Source organism: Calidris pugnax, unplaced genomic scaffold (genome assembly GCF_001431845.1).
Source record: "Calidris pugnax isolate Ruff unplaced genomic scaffold, ASM143184v1 scaffold63, whole genome shotgun sequence".
Lineage (NCBI taxonomy): Eukaryota > Metazoa > Chordata > Aves > Charadriiformes > Scolopacidae > Calidris > Calidris pugnax.
The window spans coordinates 2,587,565-2,607,995 of NW_015090852.1; the positions used below are offsets into that span (position 1 = coordinate 2,587,565).

At 42.3% G+C, this 20,431-nt stretch overlaps 1 protein-coding gene across 3 annotated transcripts in view; it reads right to left on the reverse strand.

The window, feature by feature from the left end:
* Positions 1-20,431, reverse strand: part of KLHL20 (kelch like family member 20) — a 26,415-nt gene extending 5,984 nt beyond the window's left edge. For 2 of the 3 annotated variants that reach the window (XM_014943532.1, XM_014943533.1), the window contains exons 1-9: positions 20,337-20,431; positions 12,528-13,101; positions 7,526-7,684; positions 6,249-6,343; positions 4,932-5,047; positions 3,698-3,881; positions 2,090-2,233; positions 1,717-1,850; positions 581-789 (exon numbers count right to left, since the gene is read on the reverse strand). In XM_014943532.1, coding sequence (XP_014799018.1) covers positions 581-789; positions 1,717-1,850; positions 2,090-2,233; positions 3,698-3,881; positions 4,932-5,047; positions 6,249-6,343; positions 7,526-7,684; positions 12,528-13,101; positions 20,337-20,359 — 1,638 coding nt within the window. In that variant the 5' untranslated portion in view covers positions 20,360-20,431. Of the gene's footprint in view, positions 1-580; positions 790-1,716; positions 1,851-2,089; positions 2,234-3,697; positions 3,882-4,931; positions 5,048-6,248; positions 6,344-7,525; positions 7,685-12,527; positions 13,134-20,336 lie in introns of those variants that run through there. The other variant, XM_014943531.1, reaches the window with a different exon arrangement.

Genomic DNA, 20,431 nt, shown 5'->3' on the forward strand with positions numbered 1-20,431 from the left:
TAGTGGTTGGAAGGGACCTCTGAGATCATCGAGTCCAAACACACAAAAAAACAAAACAAAAAACCAAAACACACCACACAAAACACCGCACCCACCAACTAAACCCCACACTCAACACCTCACCATAAACCAATAACCTTGGGCACTAGAGCATGCCCTGAAGAGCCATGTCTATACGTTTCTTAAATACCTCCAGGGATGGTGACTCCACCACCTCCCTGGGCAGGCTGTTCCAGTGCCTGACCACTCTCTCAGTAAAGTAATTCTTTCTAATATCTAATCTAAATCTCCCTTGCCGCAACTTCAGACCATTTCCTCTGGTCTTGTCGTTCGTCCTTTGGGAGAAGAGGCCAACCCCTGCCTCTCTACAACCTCCTTTCAGGTAGTTGTAGAGGGCAATGAGGTCTCCCCTCAGCCTCCTCTTCTCCAAACTAAACATGCCCAGTTCCCTCAGCCTCTCCTCATAGGACTTGTTCTCCAGGAAAGGACAGAGGAAGCAACAGAAAAACCTCACAAGGTGACATTCTACTCTGCACTCTCACCACGTGATTTATAGACATGCAAATCCAGCCAAACTCACTCCACTCCGGCGGGATGTCATGGCCACAACAGGAGACCACTGGTTGGTTCGAGGGTTGTATCTCTCAGCACTGCTGAGCTCTGTCGTATCATCTCTGCCACCTACGGCGTATATCATGTCCTGGTACACTGCACAGCCCAGGTGCTTCCTCCTCGTCCCCATGGGTGCAATCGTGTGCCAGCGGTTCTCCTGGGGATTGTAGCGTTCCACTGCAGAGGGAATGACACATCGTTGGACAACCGAGCTGGCAGGCAGTGGGGGGGTTACCACTTTTGAACCTGCATCCAAAGTTTTGCTCAAGCTGTAAAGAGGCTACAATTCTCACACACCAAATATATGATCATAGAATCATAGAATGGTTAGGGTTGGAAGGGACCTCAAAGATCATCGAGTTCCAACCCCCCTGCCCTGGGCAGGGACACCTCCCACTAGAGCAGGTTGCTCAAAGCCCCATCCAGCCTGGCCTTGAACACTTCCAGGGATGGGGCAGCCACAACTTCCCTGGGCAACCTGTTCCAGTGTCTCACCATCCTCACAGAAAAGAATTTCTTCCTGAGATCTAATCTGAATCTTTTTTCTTCCAATTTAAAACCGTTTCCCCTTGTCCTATCATTACACCTCCTGGCAAAGAGTCCCTCCCCAGCTCTTCTATAGATATGATATATATATATGATGAACTACTTTGTTACCTTTCACTCTGATGCTTTTCTTCTACAGAATGCTTGCTATTATCTTTCCTGTCTCCAGCCCTACACAGTCAATCACATTCAGCATCTTCACTCAAGAGGGAGCTGGCAATGCTACAAACTGACCTGCATTATCATCTTGCGGTAGTTTTACCCCTTGCACCTTCCTTCCTACAGCAGAAAAAGGCTACTGCAGGGAAAACCATGCACTTGCAACTGTTATGCAAATGATCAAAGTACCGTATTCAGGACACACTGCCAAATGCAGCATCCAGAAAGAAAAAAATGACACACAATAAGCTCAGAAGCCTGGAGAGTGAATTACTGTGTGGCAAAAATCATATTTAAAGAAAAAAACCACAGCAAACTGATCACTAAGATATTCAACAGCAATCTGGGGACATTAAGGACAAACAGGATGATGACAAGTGCTGACTGCAACAGGCATACCAGTATTGAGAGGAGAAGTCCCATCAGAGCCTCCCACAGCATAAAGGAAGCCCCCTAGCACAGCCACTGCAACTCCCAGGCGCCTGGTGCTCATGGAAGCCACTCGAGTCCATTTGTTTTCTTTGGGATCATACCTGCCAAAAGAACAAACACACCAAAGCTTAGAGAAGCGTTGACATCTTCACAAAGGGGCAGGAAGGATGACCTTAATTTTCTCCAAATAAAAAAATCCCCCTAAGATTTGTACAGAACTTGCCTCTTCTCCAGCTCATACACATCAACTGCACCTTCTAAAAGGCTCTCTTCTCCCCATGCCCCACTTTTTTCTTTCTTGTTTATTTTAATTTTTTTTTTTTTTTCAATTAAAAAGTACCTTTCCACAATGTTGAGGCAAGAGACACCATCCTGGCCACCCACAGCATAGAGATAGCCCCCAAGAACTGCTACTCCAACACTGGTCCTGCAGGTGCTGGTGGGGGCCACATCACTGCTCCACTGATTGGTCTTTGGATCATACCTAGAAAAACACATCAAACAGCACAAATTACTTGTCCTGGTATGCTTCAGAGCCTCCCATGCTTGGGAACTACTAAGGCAGTGAAACTTGCCTATCTTGAGCTTAATACCACAACACAGCTATTTGTAAATTGGATAAAACCCCTGAAGTGATACAATGCATCCAATACGTGTTATTCCAGGGATGTTCAAACTAGGTATGCTTCAGACCCTCCCATGCTTGGGCAGTGAAACTTGCCTATCTTGAGCTTAAACCACAACACAGCTATTTGTAAATTGGATAAAAGCCCTGAAGTGATACAATGCATCCAATACGTGTTATTCCAGGGCTGGTATGCTTCAGAGCCTCCCATGCTTGGGAACTACTAAGGCAGTGAAACTTGCCTATCTTGAGCTTAATACCACAACACAGCTATTTGTAAATTGGATAAAACCCCTGAAGTGATACAATGCATCCAATACGTGTTATTCCAGGGATGTTCAAACTGCAGATTGAGATGATTCAAACTGAAGATCAAAGGTTCAGGTTCATATGACAGCAGGTTACCAGTGTGGTAACTTCAATCTTTGCAAAGAGCAGGACCCAGAGTGACTCTGCTGTATGTTCTCTGCAGCTCACACAAGAACTCGGCCAGCCCTGGGACCTGCACTTTGAGATAAACAATGAAGGAACTGGGTGGACTTGGGAATCCAGAGACAAGAAAATAAAGTGCAGAGCAGAAAATTACAGGACGTGGGAGATGTAAGGCTACGCTCATGCTTTGGGAAGTTGGGAGTATGCAAGGAGATAAGTGGGAAGCAGGGGAGGCTCAAGGAGAAAGGAGATACTTGTATAGCTCATTGGATTTGTTACAGGGCCAAGATTAAGAGTACTAGGAGTGCTTGAGTCATGTAGCTTTTAGGAATGGGGATTGCCATATGCAGATCCCAGAAACAGGAAGCTTGTCTGACTTCTGTCTTTCACAGGTCTAAAACTGACCCATTTTCCTTCTTCTGTATTACTGAATGGAAGGTTCCTAAATTCTCTAATTATCACTCCACAGTAAAATTCTAGGATCTTTCCCTCAACATCTAAGAATTGCTTACTGTAACCTCACCTTCCTCAACAATCCTAAAAAAACCCCAGCGATTGCAAAGAAGGTTAACCAGGATCATCATTTCTCCTGTCAATTATACCCAGACCCATCTCTTACATACGCCTTCCTTATGCCAAAGACTACATCTTGTCTCATTAAGCTGGGGACAACATGACACGAGCTGTTATGCATGAATTCCCAGCTCAGCAGCAATCCAACACAATATTGAAGAGATATGCAAGAGAGAAGGAAATGTAGGAAACATAATATAAATTTCAGGTAAATTTCAGGAGAAAGCAACTGGAAAAATGAACTCATTTTTAAGACGCTGCACCCAGGTTTAAACATTCAGAGTTAACATTTTGCACGTTCGCTTTATGGAGACCTACCTTTCTACACTGTTAAGATAAGAGGAACCATCGTGACCTCCCACAGCATAGAGGAGGTCATCCAGAACACTGACTCCAACACCACAGCGTCTTTTGCTCATGGAGGCCACCATCCGCCACTCGTTGGTTTGAGGATCGTAACGCTCAACACTGGAAATTGCATCCCCGCTGCACCAGCCCCCCACTGTAGGAACCAAACACAAGAAATAGCATCATCATAAGGCACTGAGCTCACACATTAAACGTGTGCCTGGTACAAATAATCCCTCCAGACTTTGTCAACCACAACCCAGTAGCCCCATCGCTGAGTTACTCGTTCTGAGGATTATCATTCGAGGACAGAACATGATTTTCAAGAGGATTACTGTAAATTTGGAAGTACTGTGGCATTCATAGCACCAAAGAAATCACACAAGTAAGAAAGTGTAGGCTAACTCAAATCTCCAAATATTTAACCCAGTAGCCCCATCGCCGAGTTACTCGTTCTGAGGATTATCATTAGAGGACAGAACGTGATTTTCAAGAGGATTACCGTAAATTTCACAGAATCTTCTAGGTTGGAACTAACTCAAATCTCCAAATATTAGTGCGCAGGTCACTTCAGAAATATGTTGTAAAGACTGGCCTTATGGAAGCACAATTGCCAGAAAATCCAGACTTGAACAGAATCGCAGAATCACAGAATCTTCTAGGTTGGAAGGGACCTTAAAGATCATCTTGTCCAACCGTCAACCTAACTGACAAAAATAGACACCCACACAACAAACAAGGAGCATCATCACTAAACCATACCTCCCAGCACTTCATCAACCCGTCTTTTGAACACCTCCAGGGATGGTGCCTCAACCCCCTCCCTGGGCAGCCCATTCCAATGTCTGATAACCCTTTCAGTGAAAAAATTTTTCCTAATATCCAGCTTGAACCTCCCCTGGCGCAACTTGAGGCCATTTCCTCTTGTCAAAATTTGGAAGTACTGTGGCATTCATAGCACCAAAGAAATTACACAAGTAAGAAAGCGTAAGTTAACTAAAATCTCCAAATATTAATGCGCAGGTCACTTCAGAAATATGTTGTAAAGACTGGCCTTATGGAAGCACTATTGTCATCAAATCTCCAAATATTAATGCGCAGGTCACTTCAGAAATATGTTGTAAAGACTGGCCTTATGGAAGCACTATTGTCAGAAAATCCAGACTTGAACCTCCTGACTTAAGACAGCAGGAGCTACACATACCTGCAAAGAGCACTTCTCCACAGCGGATGGGCTTCCGTGGTCTAGTCCTTGGTCCTTGCATCAATGGCCGTTCTTGGGGCAACAGCAGATAATTTTTAGCTTCATCCACTAGATCCCTGTGCAAGACAGGAAAATATTAATGCTAAAAGTTCATCTGATACCAGTCTCAGAAGGTACGAATCAAACCAATGGCAAGAGCAGCCAGCACTAGTCATGCACTTCAGGTATTCACAAGCCACGTAAGTGCATGAATAGCTCCAGTTAAAACATACGCTGTCACCTAAATACTCATCAGCTGTTTACAAGTCATTTACACAGTGACAGCAGTAGACCAGTATCAATATTTGGCAGAGTTAATAATAGATATTGCTTCCTATAAAGACTGAAAAAGCTGAGATTTGTCAGGCTTACTATGCAGGAAAGAAAAACCCAGACTGCCTCAAGCTAGAACTTAACAATCATTTGTTTTGCCTAGGAACAAAACAGGTGTCCAGAAGTACACAAATACAAAATACACACACATCACCAATAGATGGAGATAGTACCCTTCTGATGAATATTTTCTCCATCAGCTCTGGCCAGCTCACACTGTCCATCCATTCATGACTTGCCACCTGGACTAATCCTAATACTCCAAACCCTTGAATAAAACAAAAAAGAAAAAAAAAGTCCTCCTTCCCTCTACAAATGTGGAATTTCCCCACTATGAATGCTTACTCAGGCAGAGTTTAGCCTATCCCCTGAACTTTTTTACATTATGAACAAGAAAAATTGTGTGCTTTACAGATGATACAGAACTCTGCAGAACTAGAAAGGTGAGACTCATACTGTAAGCAGAGGAAATGACAGTTTCCCTGCACCAGCATTGTGGGAAATAGCAGACTCTAATCACATAGTCCAATTCAGTTACCGAAAGTACAGACTTTTTACATAGAAAAACTACTTTTAAGTCCTAATGAGGTGATGAATGCCACGCAAGCGGCATCAAGTGTAACGAAAGGATGTGAATAGAGAAACTAAAAACATGAAATGGAAAACAATACACTGAAGGGTATGACTAACAGTCAAACTGTGCACTCAAAGTTTACTACTTCACTGAAAACCTGAAAGGGCAAAAACACTTCCAGGGCACACTACTGACTATTAGGCAAACAGCGAACACTTTCTTGCGTATCTTCTCCACCCAGTTTCAAAAGAGGAAATTGTGAGATATCACCCATTTACCACTGAGAAATCAGCACAGTTTTAGAGATCGGATGCCAATAAGGCACCCAAATACAACCAAATCCAATTTTGTAAATCAGCGAGGAGATTTACCGGCATTCCTCATCGCTCTTGATAAGCGGATCAGAGCCCACTGTACCCACAAGGAACTTGGGACTCAGCAGCGGTAGACGAACGTGTTGCAGGACCTAAAACACAAACCAGAACATATATGGTAAACCATATATATATATGCACAGAGCCATAGGAAGCCAAATGTAAAACAGTAGTGGCTAACTTTGATACTTTTTGATAAGATTTGATAAAGAGTCAAAAATTCCTCTGGCAAACATGCGTGGTCATTCACACATCCACACTCTGGCATTTTAGTTGAATGTAGCTCATCTTATGGCACCTTTGCCTTTTCAGTATATCAATACCCAGCAAAAATCAGTCTTTGAAAAGGGGCAATCCACTGGATCTCTTAACAGCTGAAAACAAGGTCACAATTGAAAACAAAAATACAGAGGTCAACACCTATGCCTGAAACGTTAGTTCAGTTAGGAGTTTTATAAACCATTTAGCTCTCTTAAATGTGACTGCTATTGTGCAGTAACTGAAAAATAACAAGTAACATATCTTTTACAACAGCTTAGAATTTAGAGTCATAAGTAGGTATAGACAAAGGGGCTTAAAAAGGCACAGTTCTAACAGCATTAAGAGCTACCTTGAGGAACAGGTGAGTTTTTTGTTGTTTGGTTTGGTTTTTTAAAAACAATTTTCAAAAGCTTTCCACCAAATAAAGTTGCATTTAACGTCTCTTTCCAAAGCAGAAACACTGAGGCAGGCAGACTCTCACCACCTCTTTTGATCAGAAAGCCTGAGACTTCAGAGGCTTTCTGGCTGACAGCTTTGTCAGAATGAGTGCTTCTCTGCGAAACATCTTGGCTTAGATGAAGCATCATATTTCAACAAAATCATTCTGACAAGCTCCAGTATAAGATCATGAGGGCTGAGGCACAAATCAAACAGCAGAGCTTCAAGATACACCACAAATGAAGACAAGCTTTTTCTTATCCACTACGTTTTTTTTATACAACACTCAAAGCAATGCAGGCAGGTTTGTCTGGCCAGACTACTGGAATGATCTAGTTTGGCAAGTCCTACCTGGAAACAATTCAACAAAGCCCCTACTGAAGGCTCCAGCCACTGCACCTTCCAGCCTAGACGAAGGGAAAGTGCAAAACACCTAACACAAGTGGAAGTCAGAGAGAATAACTGTGGTTTTGCACGCATTCAGAACTGTGACACTGCTGTGGCACCACCGTAACAGTCCTCATTCCTCTTTTCTTGGATAAAGCGATCTCAAATGTTACTATGCTCAAGATTACCTGTGGTAGCTGGGGTCTTCTCTCCTGGATGCTGTATTTCACCCAGGCCATCACAGCATTGAACACCTGCTCTTCACTGCGCACGTTTAACTCATCGCTGGATATAATGTCTATGAGCTGATTGGCAGGGAGCAGCATGAACTCCTCACTCTCCATTACCTGGTTAAATGGAAAGGAACAATGAAAAGCTGAAGCACCACAGCCATTCAGCACTTCAGTGCAACCCTAAAGAGGACACAGTCCACTTGAATTAGAGTCTAATGGAGTGATCCAGCAAAAGGCCAAATACCCATCACTGTTTTGACAGCAACACATGTGAAGGGTCTGCTGCACAGAGCAGAAGGCAGAACCCAGGAACACAACACAGGCACCTTTAGATGGGGATATCAGCGAAAGGTAATTTTACACAATGTTTTTTTGTAGGGCACTTTTAAAGGGTTAAACCACAGAACACACTGGTCACTTTCCAAAATTTAGGAAAAACAAAGCCCTTCTTTCAAATCAATCTCCTTGTCTGCTGTGTTTAATACATAAAACAGAAATAAAAACGTTGCATAAGTGATAAATAAGTGACTGAAAAGTGGTATCAGAATAGAGAAAGCTCTATTCACAAAACATCCAGCATAGAGCACAAGAGTCACAGAAACAATTTAGAAGAGGTACTGTAGAGAACATAGAAAGTCTTCCTGAATGCTGATTTGTGGCAAAACAGAAAATGTCTCAGGAGAGGGAGATGGACTTATTTGATCCTTCCTCTTTGCTCTAAATACATACATAGAGTATGCACAAGTCCAGATGCACGTAAGAGGGAAGCGGAGCCTCCTAAGACCCTAAGGACTGAGGTCTTGTGAAATTCAAGCCACCGACAACCTGCAAACATGTTAATTCCTTCAGTGCCCAAGACAGCACCCAAGTTTCTCAGAAGGCTTTAGCTGCCACTGGAGAACTGCTCACAGCACACGTGAGTCAGGTTGCAACTGCCTTGAGAGGTTACAGAGCTCACGCACAACCACATCTTCTGCGCCGGTACCAGTAGATGGAAAAGATGCAAGAATCAAAAGAAAGAGAACTGCAGAAATTGTTTGATTGATAACTTCCAGCTCAGCTTCCCCACAAGCATTCCCAGTCTGTAGCCTGTAATCTGAGAGGTTCAGTGACAGAAAATAACTGAATAGTGACTCTTACTTATCATTTGTAACCACATTCGGACTCCAAAACCTATTTTATGATTTGCAGCATAAGTGAAAGCAAAATACGTTCTTTGACACCACCATCTCAACAGCAGTCAGCTGTGCAGTCCTTTTAACTACCTAAAGAAATTAATTAAGAGCACTGAATGAATATACAAAATTTGCCAAGTACTTACAACAGCAAATATAGTTAAAAGGAACACAACAAACAATGAGATCAGTGACCAGCCTTTGGTCTAGGATCCCATGGGCTTTTAGGGGCAGTAAGAGCCACAGGAAGGTTAGCCCACACACTTCTTCAGCCTTAAAAAAAAGCCTGGATTGGTCATTAAAGATGTTTACCAGCATTTTTCCCTAGTCTCCCTCCCTTCTACATAGACTAGCTTATATCTAAACCCTACCCCGACAGTTTGTAAGTGCAGCCTCAGACTCTGCAAACAGAAGCTCTGGAAATTTATGAGTTAAGGATGGTCATCCAGGCTCTCCCTTCCACCCTCAGAAAACCCAGTTGCATTGATAGCCTCATAAAACTCAAAATACTGGAAGCACTCCTGCAAACCCAGTTATTACTACTATGCTACTTGTTAGTTTACACTGTAAAACAAATAATTATTTTTTAAAGCTTTGCCTTATTTTGGCTTAATTATCAGGACAGTAATAATTACCTGACTAATATTAATGGTCTGTTTGACTGACTTGCTTACTAAACTAGAATTGGATGGGCTTCACTTCCTCTACAGTATTGATGTGCATTACTGCTTTTACAAACAGATAGAAGAAATATCAAGAGTATACAATATGGAAGCTTCACTTCCTCTACAGTATTGATGTGTATTACTGCTTTTACAGATAGAAGAAATATCAAGAGTATACAATATGGAGTGCAATTTTGGTCTGTTGATACAAAGTACAAGTTGTTCATCCATAAGTATATTTTTTCCCTTCACACAGATGTCAGAGTCCAAACAAAAAAATATGAAGGTTGTTCTTGTACAGTGGAGTCGTTAATAGAACCTTTTCGCATTACATGCACAGGATTCACTAGGGGTTTGGGGCAACAAATTAAATTGAGGGGAATGGAAAACTTGGAAAAACATTTTACCAAGAAGTTAATGATGTAATGCAGCAATACACATAAAAATTAATAGAACTAGAGGTTAGCACAGCAAAGGACATGAAGCAATTCAGAACGCATTCAAAGTAACTGCATGGGTTGGCTGGATGCCTAGTGCTTAATATTTTACGTTGCCATTCAGGAAATTCCCATCTCACATTTCTTTTTGCCAGCTTGGAGGAACGGTGACAGCCTCTGCAGAGAAAAGCAAATTTTTTATCAATTCTCAACCTCCACAGTGGAGGATGATTAAATAGCCAAGTCACTAGATTCCATCAGGGATTACCAATCCACTCTCCAGCTGGAAAATAACAGCAGAACAGAATACAATCCCAACAAGCAGCACCATTAATATTGTCTGCAGAGAAACAGTGGAAGCAAAAGAAGTGAACGTTAAGGATGCAAAACTCCCAGGGGACTGAAAGGGACACAAAAACCCACCCAGGCCAAAGAAATAGTGCTCTAATCTAAGCAATTGCTTTGCAGGGGCCATGATTCAGTTAAGTCAACTATAATTTGCATCACCATTGAGAAGAGTGTTTTCTCAAATCCAAAACTTTTGCCTTCAGGTGTTTTAAGAGGGATAAGGAAGACAGGAAGCTGTCTTCGAAGGACTGCAACAGAAAAGAAGCCCATAGCAGGCAGCCCTTAACAGCCAGCTGCACGTATTAATGCTAAAACATTTTAAAACAAAACTGTTACATTGTTAAAATGTTATTTAGAGGCCTGCAAGCACGCCTTATTCACGTATTAAGGAGAAGAGCACAGATCTAACCATTAAAAGGACCAAGCACTGAAAATAAACGACCATCTGGTTACCATCCTGCTCCCAAAAAACAAAGCAGAAGAAAAGGAGTACAGAGCAAGCATAGAGCACATGAAATGGTCAGCTAAAATGTAGGGCTTTTGGGAAATCACCAAGTTCTACAAAAAACAAGCTCTGATCTTAAACAGCAAATTCTACTTTCTAGTCTTTATGGTTAGGAAAGGAGTATTTAATTGCAACTTTTAGAGTAAACTGATGTCATGTGTCTACAGTTAGATACCAAGCATTGTCTTCAATGCGTCTAACAGTCAAGTTCAACTGTGCTTGTTTCTGCTCATAATTTTCTTAAGTAGTACCTGACTGAAATTAATACAATTCCAAACTATTTCCTGCAGGGGAAAAAAAAAGCTGGCAAGCTGCAATCAATCACAGCACCTGCATATGGCTGCTTCTCTGGGGAAACTAAATTAGCATCAGGAGTCAATATTGGAGAGTTACCCCCTTTGGAAAGGATCTACCTGTGAAGCAGGTGGAGAGAGGAGATTTCTTTGCAGCAGGCTACCTGTTCCAAGGGATGGGAGAGTGCAGTTTCTGGAAAAGGCAAGGGTAACAGACCTTCATGCTGAGCACACTTCTAGAGAGTAGGCTGCTTCCAAAACACATGCAAATTCTCCCCCTTCCAACCAGGGCTCAGGAAAGACACCACTTACAAGTGTTGGGCTCCTTTCTGCATCTGGGTGTAATAACTAAGTAGAGACCCACTCTTCTCAGGCTGTTGCTCACAGAATCCTTAATTATTATGCTGATCCTTCCCTGAACCATTTACTGGTAATTTTTTTTTCCAAAAAAAGAAATAATCTAGGCAGATTTAACAAAAGAAGAGAGACTTGAGTTTATAAAGGTCAGCTACAAAATTACACATGTGAATTACTTTCAAACAAATTCTGCTTAATAATATATGCAAATCCCTAGTTCTGCTACAGCAAGAGAGTTGAAGGCTTCACTGAGGCAGCTCTATGCTCACACACACACTTTTCCAATCCCTAAAATCAACATCAATTTTTTGTTCTATTGATGATGTGTTTTCTCCTTACTTTAACCCCTGTCTCCCCTTCAATCATGCAGAATCCAGACAATTTCTGAAAGGAGAGTGGAATGTCAAACCATCGTGTAGCCATGTCAGCCTCTTCACTGTGAGGGTGGTGGAGCACTGGAACAGGTTGCCCAGGGAGGTGGTTGAGGCCCCATCCCTGGAGATATTCAAGGAGAGGCTCGATGAGGCCCTGGGCAACCTGGTCTAGTTGGGGGTGTCCCTGCTGACTGCGGGGAGGTGGGACTAGATGACCCTTGGAGGTCCCTTCCGGCCTGGGCAATTCTATGATATAATATCCAACTCCAACTACACCTGCAACCCTGCCTTCCATGTAGCACTCACCACATATCTAGGAGAAGAAATGCTGCAGATCACATACAAGCCATCAGTGCAATGCAGTCCTGCAAGCACCTCTTCCCTCTTTCTTCCCCAGCTAGTGTTTGGCACTCATCTCTATTAGGGCTCACAGCAGATGTAAAGGCAGGATTTGGAAAGAAGCACAAGCGAGAGTTGCCCCGGCTCTCACAGGACATATTCACAGAATCACAGAATCTTCTAGGTTGGCAGGGCCCTTCAAGATTATCTTGTCCAACCGTCAACCTAACTGACAAAAATAGACACCCACACCACAAACAAGGAGCATCATCACTAAACCATACCTCCCAGCACTACATCAACCCGACTTTTGAACCCCTCCAGGGATGGTGCCTCAACCACCTCCCTGGGCAGCCCATTCCAATGCCTGATAACCCTTTCAGTGAAAAAATTTTTCCTAATATCCAGCCTGAAATCCATATTCACATGTTTTACACCATGATTCCAGCACACTAGCTTCTTACCTCCTGGAAGTTATGTTGCGTGAACTTGTCAGCAATCCTCAGCAGCTCACGGCACGAGTGAGTATCAGCAAAAGCTCGGATGCCCAGGCAATTGGAAGGGTCCAACTGTCTCTTAAGGAACTCGCAGCAGGCCTCCTGGATCTCGGCCAGCTGGAGAAGGCAAGCAGCTGGCAACAGGGTCTGGACATTTCCCTCTTCCACAGTGATCTGAGAGGTGTATGCAAAGTCAATCAGCAGTTCCATGGCCCTTTCATCGATGTCTCTGATGACAACTTCCGTCTGCCGACTCTCCGCCAACTCCCCGGTGAACATGGCTCGGAAATAAGGGCTGCAGGCTGAGAGAATCACCCTGTGGGCATAGATCTTCTTAGCACCCACTACTAGCACCACATCGCACAACTCCCGGTGCTTCCGGAGAAGATTGATGACCTCCAAAGTTTGTCGAGGGTGCTTGTCAGAGATGTAGGGCATGCGAGCAGGCTGCGGCACCCCTTCCGGCAGCTTGTTAGGATCTCCCAGTGTGCAACGGCTGGTCACATCCATTCCGGTCTCTCCTGGTCGAGTACTTGCACACCTGCAGCGGAGGAACCCATAAGACAGGATCATCATCAACTGCTCCACCAGCAACTGCCAGCCAAAGCTTTAAGGGCTCACACCAATTCCGAGTGCAAAACCAGCAGTGCCCGTAACTCCAGGCTGGAACGTGGAAACGAGCACGTGATCACATCAAAGAAGAATCCCTCTCAAACCAAAGTGTACCTAGAAGTAAACAAATGCCAACTCGCAACAGGCTTATATTTATACCTATTTTTATATGCTTTCTGTGACACACTGATGTAATAGCCAACTACACGTATTTATTAACTGAACCTCATAATAGCCTTGTGTGGTAGAGAAGTATTATCCCCATTTCATAGAGAGTGACTCAAAGCTCAGAAGATTAGCTGACTTGCCCATTGTCACTTGAGTCACTTCAGCAGCTGGAGATGGATTCCCACTGCAAAAAAATCCAGCTGCATGACTTAACAAAACTTCTCTTCTTCCACCTATATTTTTTTTGTAAGGTCACTCATCACTGTGATATCTGAACACTAAACTGTCACCCAGACTTAAGTAACTTAAAGTGGCCTGCAGCCTTCCACAAGTATCTTTCAGGTTCACAGAATATCTATTTAACCATTACCTCTTCAGGTATTTTTGAATTATGGAGGCTTCCGACTCAACCCACCCTCCCTGACACGCTTCAAAACAAGGTTAATCTTTCCCAAGAATGGCAGACTAAAAACTTTTTCCAATCAGGAAAAAGTCAAAACAATCAAAGTCTCCATGACTATCGGCCTACCAAAAAAGGAAGAAAATCAAGTCAAGATTGTAACTTTAGAGATGAGGAACCACTTGAGAATATATAAACCAAGTTTCTGGCGCAGGGTAGGAAAATCATACTCTTTCCCAGCTCGGCGTGCAACATTCTAGCTATCTTATGTACTTCTTTAGGAAAGTTCTCATACCTTTCCTTTATCCCTCACATCTCTAAGCAGATATCAGCTCTGCTGTGCCTTAAGTGCAATACCCCTCTGCATGGCAGCACGATGATGCTTATGGATCACACTTTGCACCATGTCTGCTACTAACTCGAGAGAATGAGATTGCAGTATTGCCCCAAGCCCTTCTGCAGGGATGAACCAAGATGACACATCTCATACCTCACTTTGTAGAGACGTCTGCCTACACCCCAGGCTTCGATGTCACGTTATGACTGAAATCAGTGCTAAACAAGAAGAATTAAACCCAACTCTTGTTTTCAGCAACTGGACTAAATAAGCACATTGGTGTGCATGTAACTGAGATGCTATTTTGCATGTTTTGAGCATATGTGAACTTCTGCCACGTATCATATGCACAATTACTAAAAGATGCATCAGCATCGGTGACCTATCAATTACTACGAAAATAAACAAAACACAGGAAACTATTGCCTCTCCCCACTTCAAAGGAAAACCATCACTTAAGAGCAATTAAAGCATACTGAGCAAAATATCAGAATACTAGTTATGAATTATCCAGTGAGTGTACGGGCTGTTGGAGACATAATGAAAGACCAAATACATCTCATCCATTACCAGCTTCTCTGGTACACTGGCATTTGTGAGCTGTTGCCACCCCACTTTCCTCATACTAAGAGTTAAGCAGAAAGCTAACTTTGCTTTGCCAGTGCTCAATGTATTTTGCAGCATGCTTGAAGGAAAGAATTAAAAAAATAACTCACATATTTTCCTCTCATTATTATGTCCAATGCACTTTCTAACCACAGGGAAACCAGCCTCTTTGCAGCAGCTCGAATTATTCACTTGCATCACAGCCTGTTTTCCCATTCCCCCCACACCTTCTCCTTGATCATCATATTCAGTTGTTTCAGACCATTACCTCTTCCTCATATCTTAGTTACACAGATCCAGCTGGGTCTTCCCTCTGGGTTTTACTGCTGGCTCCTGTTCAGCCTCTGCACCTTACATGCCTTGTTTTTTTTTTTATCCCTACTCCACCTTTTTTATATCCATCACCATTCTCCTTTTCTGATACCTCTGACAAATCCTTCTGCTGTTATACTGCCTCTCGCTCTCCTCCTCCCACTCTTGTCCCTCACAACCCAAATTCACCTTGTGGGGTTTGACAACCATTTTTAAAGCTCTGCCAAGTTCCTCACAAACAATGCAGTTAAGCTCTCCTCACAGCAGCATATACAAATTAAGTTTAATGGTACCCCTACAAAAAAAAAAAACAAAAAAACCACCAAGAAACCTTGGCTAAAGATTTACCAAATTGGCTTACTTTCATAGTCCTTAGCAGCTCAGGCCAGAAGGTAAGTAATTTAATCCCTCTACCAAGAGATGGAGAAAGGTGGCAACAAAAATCCCTCTGTAGATTGCTATGCAAGCCAGAAGGATTTTGTTGTGCATTAGGGGTTTCAAGCTATGTCAAACCAACCCCCAGGAGAAAAAAAGAAAAAAAATAAAAGCCATATTAAGACACATGCTACTGTAATAATTTTGGACAGTTTGTCTTGACCAGGCTGTCAGTCAAAGCATCTAAGCACAGAACAAGTATTCTTCAAATAAAAACCCATTTCACGTAACTACAGATCACAAGAGACAGTCTATGCCCACGACAGGACCTCCTTTTGGAAAGGATAATCCCCCTGTTATGTCTGTAGGCTTTCCTCAACGACGACTCCCCCTAAAAACAGCCCTAGAGCAGATCTCAAAGAGCTTTTTGGACCGGCACAGGTTCTAACAGCAAAAAGATATATATACCACCACAAGGAAAACAGTGCACCTTGTCAGTCCCACCACCCAAAACTCTTTGCTGACACCAAGCAATGAGGTGGACTGTCTTATGTCACATCATTAGTTGGCCAGATTTAGGCAGCAGTCCTAGTCACAGAATCACAGAATCGTAGTGGTTGGAAGGAACCTCAGAGATCATGGAGTCCAACCACAAAAAAGTCCTTCCTAGACAGGGCAGAACAGGATTTTTCTGTCCAAACAGACTCTGCTGAACACACCTTTAAATTAACTAAGGGAAAATGAGTCTCTTTAGAAAGAACCGGAGGCTGTCCTGCATAGCTCCCATCAGCATTTATCCAAGTGCCTGCATTGTATCCAGCCTCCTTCCTCCAGGAGAGAAAGTCTTCGTTAATGATTAAAGAAACCTGAATAGACGGAAAAGAGAGTAATAATCAAATTAGCACTCCTGATTCATCCACAATTTATCTCTGGGTAATGCAGAAACTAGTGATCAATGGGCTTGGGAATTTCCGTACTGGATCAAACCAGATGCTTGATGCTAAGCACTGTGGGCTGCTGCTAGGCACAGTAGTGTGAATTAAAAGGACACCATCTGATGGCATGTGTCTCCACGAGGACAATAATTTAACTGCATTATGTGCATATTATGCATATATATGCATAGAGAATGAAATGATGAGTCAGTAGCTTAGAGGTGCGAAAGACAGAAGGCAGCACTTGATTCTCACATGGCAGGCTAGCTGCCTCCCTCCACACACACACACACACACACACAAAGCTAAGAGCTGCTCCTGAATACTCAGGGTGATTAAGAAGGGCTGAGGATCGGAGAGGAAATGTGTATGCAAGGATAAAAGATTCACACTCAGCTATGCAGATATTCTAGGATTAGCTTCCATCAAAATGCAGGGCTGGGGAAATCGGCAAATACAATGAGATTAAGAAAGGGCTGACAAAGGATCAGTTTTTGTAGCACACTGCTGAAAAGTACAAATGGGAACACAGGCAGTCTGCAACATTAAGTCAGCTAAATAAAAAGGCTGCTTCACCTCCATTTTATTCAGCTATGCCAGTTCCCTAAACTTTATTCATTAACACAGGCATCTATAACACATCCATCCTTACAGCTTATAGCAGCTTCTTTCAAAGTTAAAAAAAAAAATCTAATAATACATATTTAAGAAAAATACTCTGATATGGTTATAGAGCTTCTTAACTCTCAAATCAGAGAAGCCTGCAATTTTTGTTTAAGATCATGTTTTAGCATGAGATTACAAGCACGTTTTAGTGCAGTTCAGCAGAAAACAGCAGGGTGACCTAAGGCCTATGAAACAGAACGAGTCTTAGGCTGAAAACATCGACTGAAAACCAAAAATCATAGGTTGCTCTAGGGGATTTCAGTAGCAAATTAAGAAAACAAACCAGACTGGTAGCGATTTCTGTCAACGCCTCGCTTTGAATTTAATGCACACACAAAGAAAATATCTCCTATACTTGTTACAGAAATGCTAGAACAAGGTTCTTTGATTTGGCCCAGCCAAAGGTGAAACCTTCAGCATCAGAAGTGACAACATCACACTGCCAACTAAGTGAATGTAAATGTTTAATTGTGGCAATCAATACTCTAGGAATTAGTTAGCTAAAAGCCTAATTATTAATAAAAATGCCACTGCCCTCTTACCTAGACAGCAAGGTTTAGGTATTTGTGCTCAATGAGGCTGAGTTATGAAGACAAGAACATAAACCTGACCGTAATGCTATTTTACATGACTCAAAAGAAGAACGGCAAGGATCTGTTGTGTATGTCCCTATCTACATTGTTTAGTTTTATTTTCACAGACCAAACCCAAAAAACATCATTTAACCAAGAATGAGGATGTCCACACACAGAAAGATGAGGTCATTAGTGGAGTCCTCCATAACCTTGCTAAGCCTTTTGCAGTTTATCTTGGGCAAGAGCTATGCCCAAGCAATTGGTTAACTTCCTGAGCAAATTGACCTCAGCCCTCTCTCATCACTATTGACTTGCCTGATGAGCACCAGACCCTCGACTGACCCTGGTCATCAGATCTCCTCTGCCCTCCTTGCTCGGGTACTGTGGGACTATGCCCATCGCTGGAGAGGTCTCCTCCGACTTGCTTCTACCTTCAGCAAAACAACGTTCTCTTGCTGCTGCCTGAGAGCAAGAAAGAATAGCCTGCCCTAACTATCACTTCATTTCTAATGCAACATAAATCCTGTTTGAACAGCAATGCGTTTTCTCTACTATAATCTTGACAGGAATAGCTGCAATGCCTTTTCTGTTCAAATTGTACTTGCCATCCTCTGGATGCTGTACACATTTGATCCCAACTCACCACATTTACTAGTACAGTACTGACCAAGTCTGTATTAGTCTCACCCCCCTCTTCTTGCAGTATCTGACAGGACCCTCACATGTGGTATTAAATGGCTGCAGAGCCCTGAGTAAAAGGATAAAAGGAAGCGCTCCGCCATCTGCTTAGCTGGACTTCATAGGAAGATCTGTAAGCCTGAAATCCAATCAGGAACCTTTTATCATTTTCTGCTAAGATACACAGTAGAATAACAAACAGAAATTTTAACAATCCGCACAGAGGCCCTGAAAACACACAAACAAATTCAGGAATGGAAGTCCACAGCTCATGCTAGAGCCGTGCTTGTCAGGCTAGACTGCAGCAACACAATACACTGAGGCAGAGAGGGCAGCTGAAAGGTTAGTTCAAACATAAAGCCATGTAAATATGTCAAGTGTGTTATGCATGCTCTACCCTGGCTTGCCAGTGAAGAAGGGAAAGCAAAAGGTACTGAAAGGTTAAGGTCTGCATCCATTATCCAAGTAAATTATATATAAAAAAACAAAAAGCCTGAATTGTCAGGATGAGCACCACAATAGAAAACCTCTACTTCTTCAGCCCAGTGCTGTTGCCCACCAATAAAACTACCCAGCCCAAGTGGCAAACAGAAGTTCCATGACAGCTACTCCAAGGCCACAAATCCACAAAAGACATATGAACTTCAGCACTTCAATTCTCTGGCTCAGAGAAGACATGCAGGAAAACAGCAGACATAAAATAAATTTAGAATCTCCATTTGTCCATTAGGAACACTGTAGAGGAAACAAGAATACAAGCCAAGCTAGTCACCAATTTTATGTCATTTTGCAAAACCTTTTTGATAAATGGAGTACAACATAAGAACCTGCAAAGCTGTGGTTTTACATTAGTTAAGATTTAAACAGTCTCCATTGTGAAAGACTAAGATGGAAGAGAGCAAGCCTGCTACTTAATCTGTCTTGGAAAAAAAAAGGAACACACCGTAAAAGTCACATACAGCTCCCCATTGTCTAAACCACATTTCTTATCTTGGCAAAAATACTGAACAATACATAACCCCAGTGATGCTCATATCATGTCCCAAGGTTTACTCATTAGCTTAACTGAAGCAGCAGCAGAGTCTTTTTTTGTTGTGCTTGAGGGGTTCATTTAATTAAACAACACAGTGTCGCTCTTCAAGGGTTTAAAGGACTATTTATTTCTTACCTCCTTTCACTACAGAGAACCCAGGCTAATAGCTTCTGCAAATGCTGTAGCTAGAAACGCTCTACATATCCACCCCTGGTTAAAATGCCATGCCTTCTCTTACACGACTGTTTACAGAATTATCCATAATAAAAGTTTCCCTACTTTCAACATCCTAAAGACTGCAGACAGACTAAGCAATTTGCATGAATTCTCTTTACTTCATTTAGAGGTGTAGAACTTCAGGAAACTTGGCTTCTGTGCAGCCTGCGTCACACACAGCAATATATCTGTTGTTCAGTTTTGCCATGGGACTGCCATCAGATAGTGAAAATCAACTAGAACTAGCAGGCAATCCTGTTTGCCAACCTGTCATTGTGCTGATTTACTGGGACAATTTTTTCTCTATGTAACAGATAACGTTTCTGACATAACCACAGCAAGAACTCCCCTGAATTAAACTTCAGCTGCATCTTCAGCTCATTAGAACTGAGACAGCTGGCATCTGTAATTAGAAAAGGAAAATCTCCTCTTCACCCAAGACCTCAGTCCATCAAAAGGACTAAACTCCTTTAGTTAAGGGAAAAATAACAACCCTTAGAAATCAAGTTTAATTTTTTTCCCAAGCAGTTTATTTCACACAATTTGAACACCTAAGTAATTAAATACTGGATTTTAAATATGATGGGTAAAGTAGCAAGTATATGTGTATGTGTAGAGAAATGATGTAACTGGTCTTCCACAGTCTTCCTAACAGCATATTCATTTAAAGACATCTGGTCTTGTAAATACTGAAAACTAAATACATTTAAGTAAGTACTAAAGATGAACGCTTTATATTCAAATTCTCCTAGCCAGGCCTTTAAAAAAAAATAACAAACCCAAACATTTTATGGTCTAGGCGTTTATGAAACCAAATCACATGATCAATATTTGGATAAGAGGACAATTGGTTTTCATCTTACCTGCGCATTGGCTTTCCGTCCATGCACCACGAAGAGAAACCTTCACCCTATGCTTCAAGACCTGATTCAAAATTAAAAGAGAAAAAAAAAAAAAA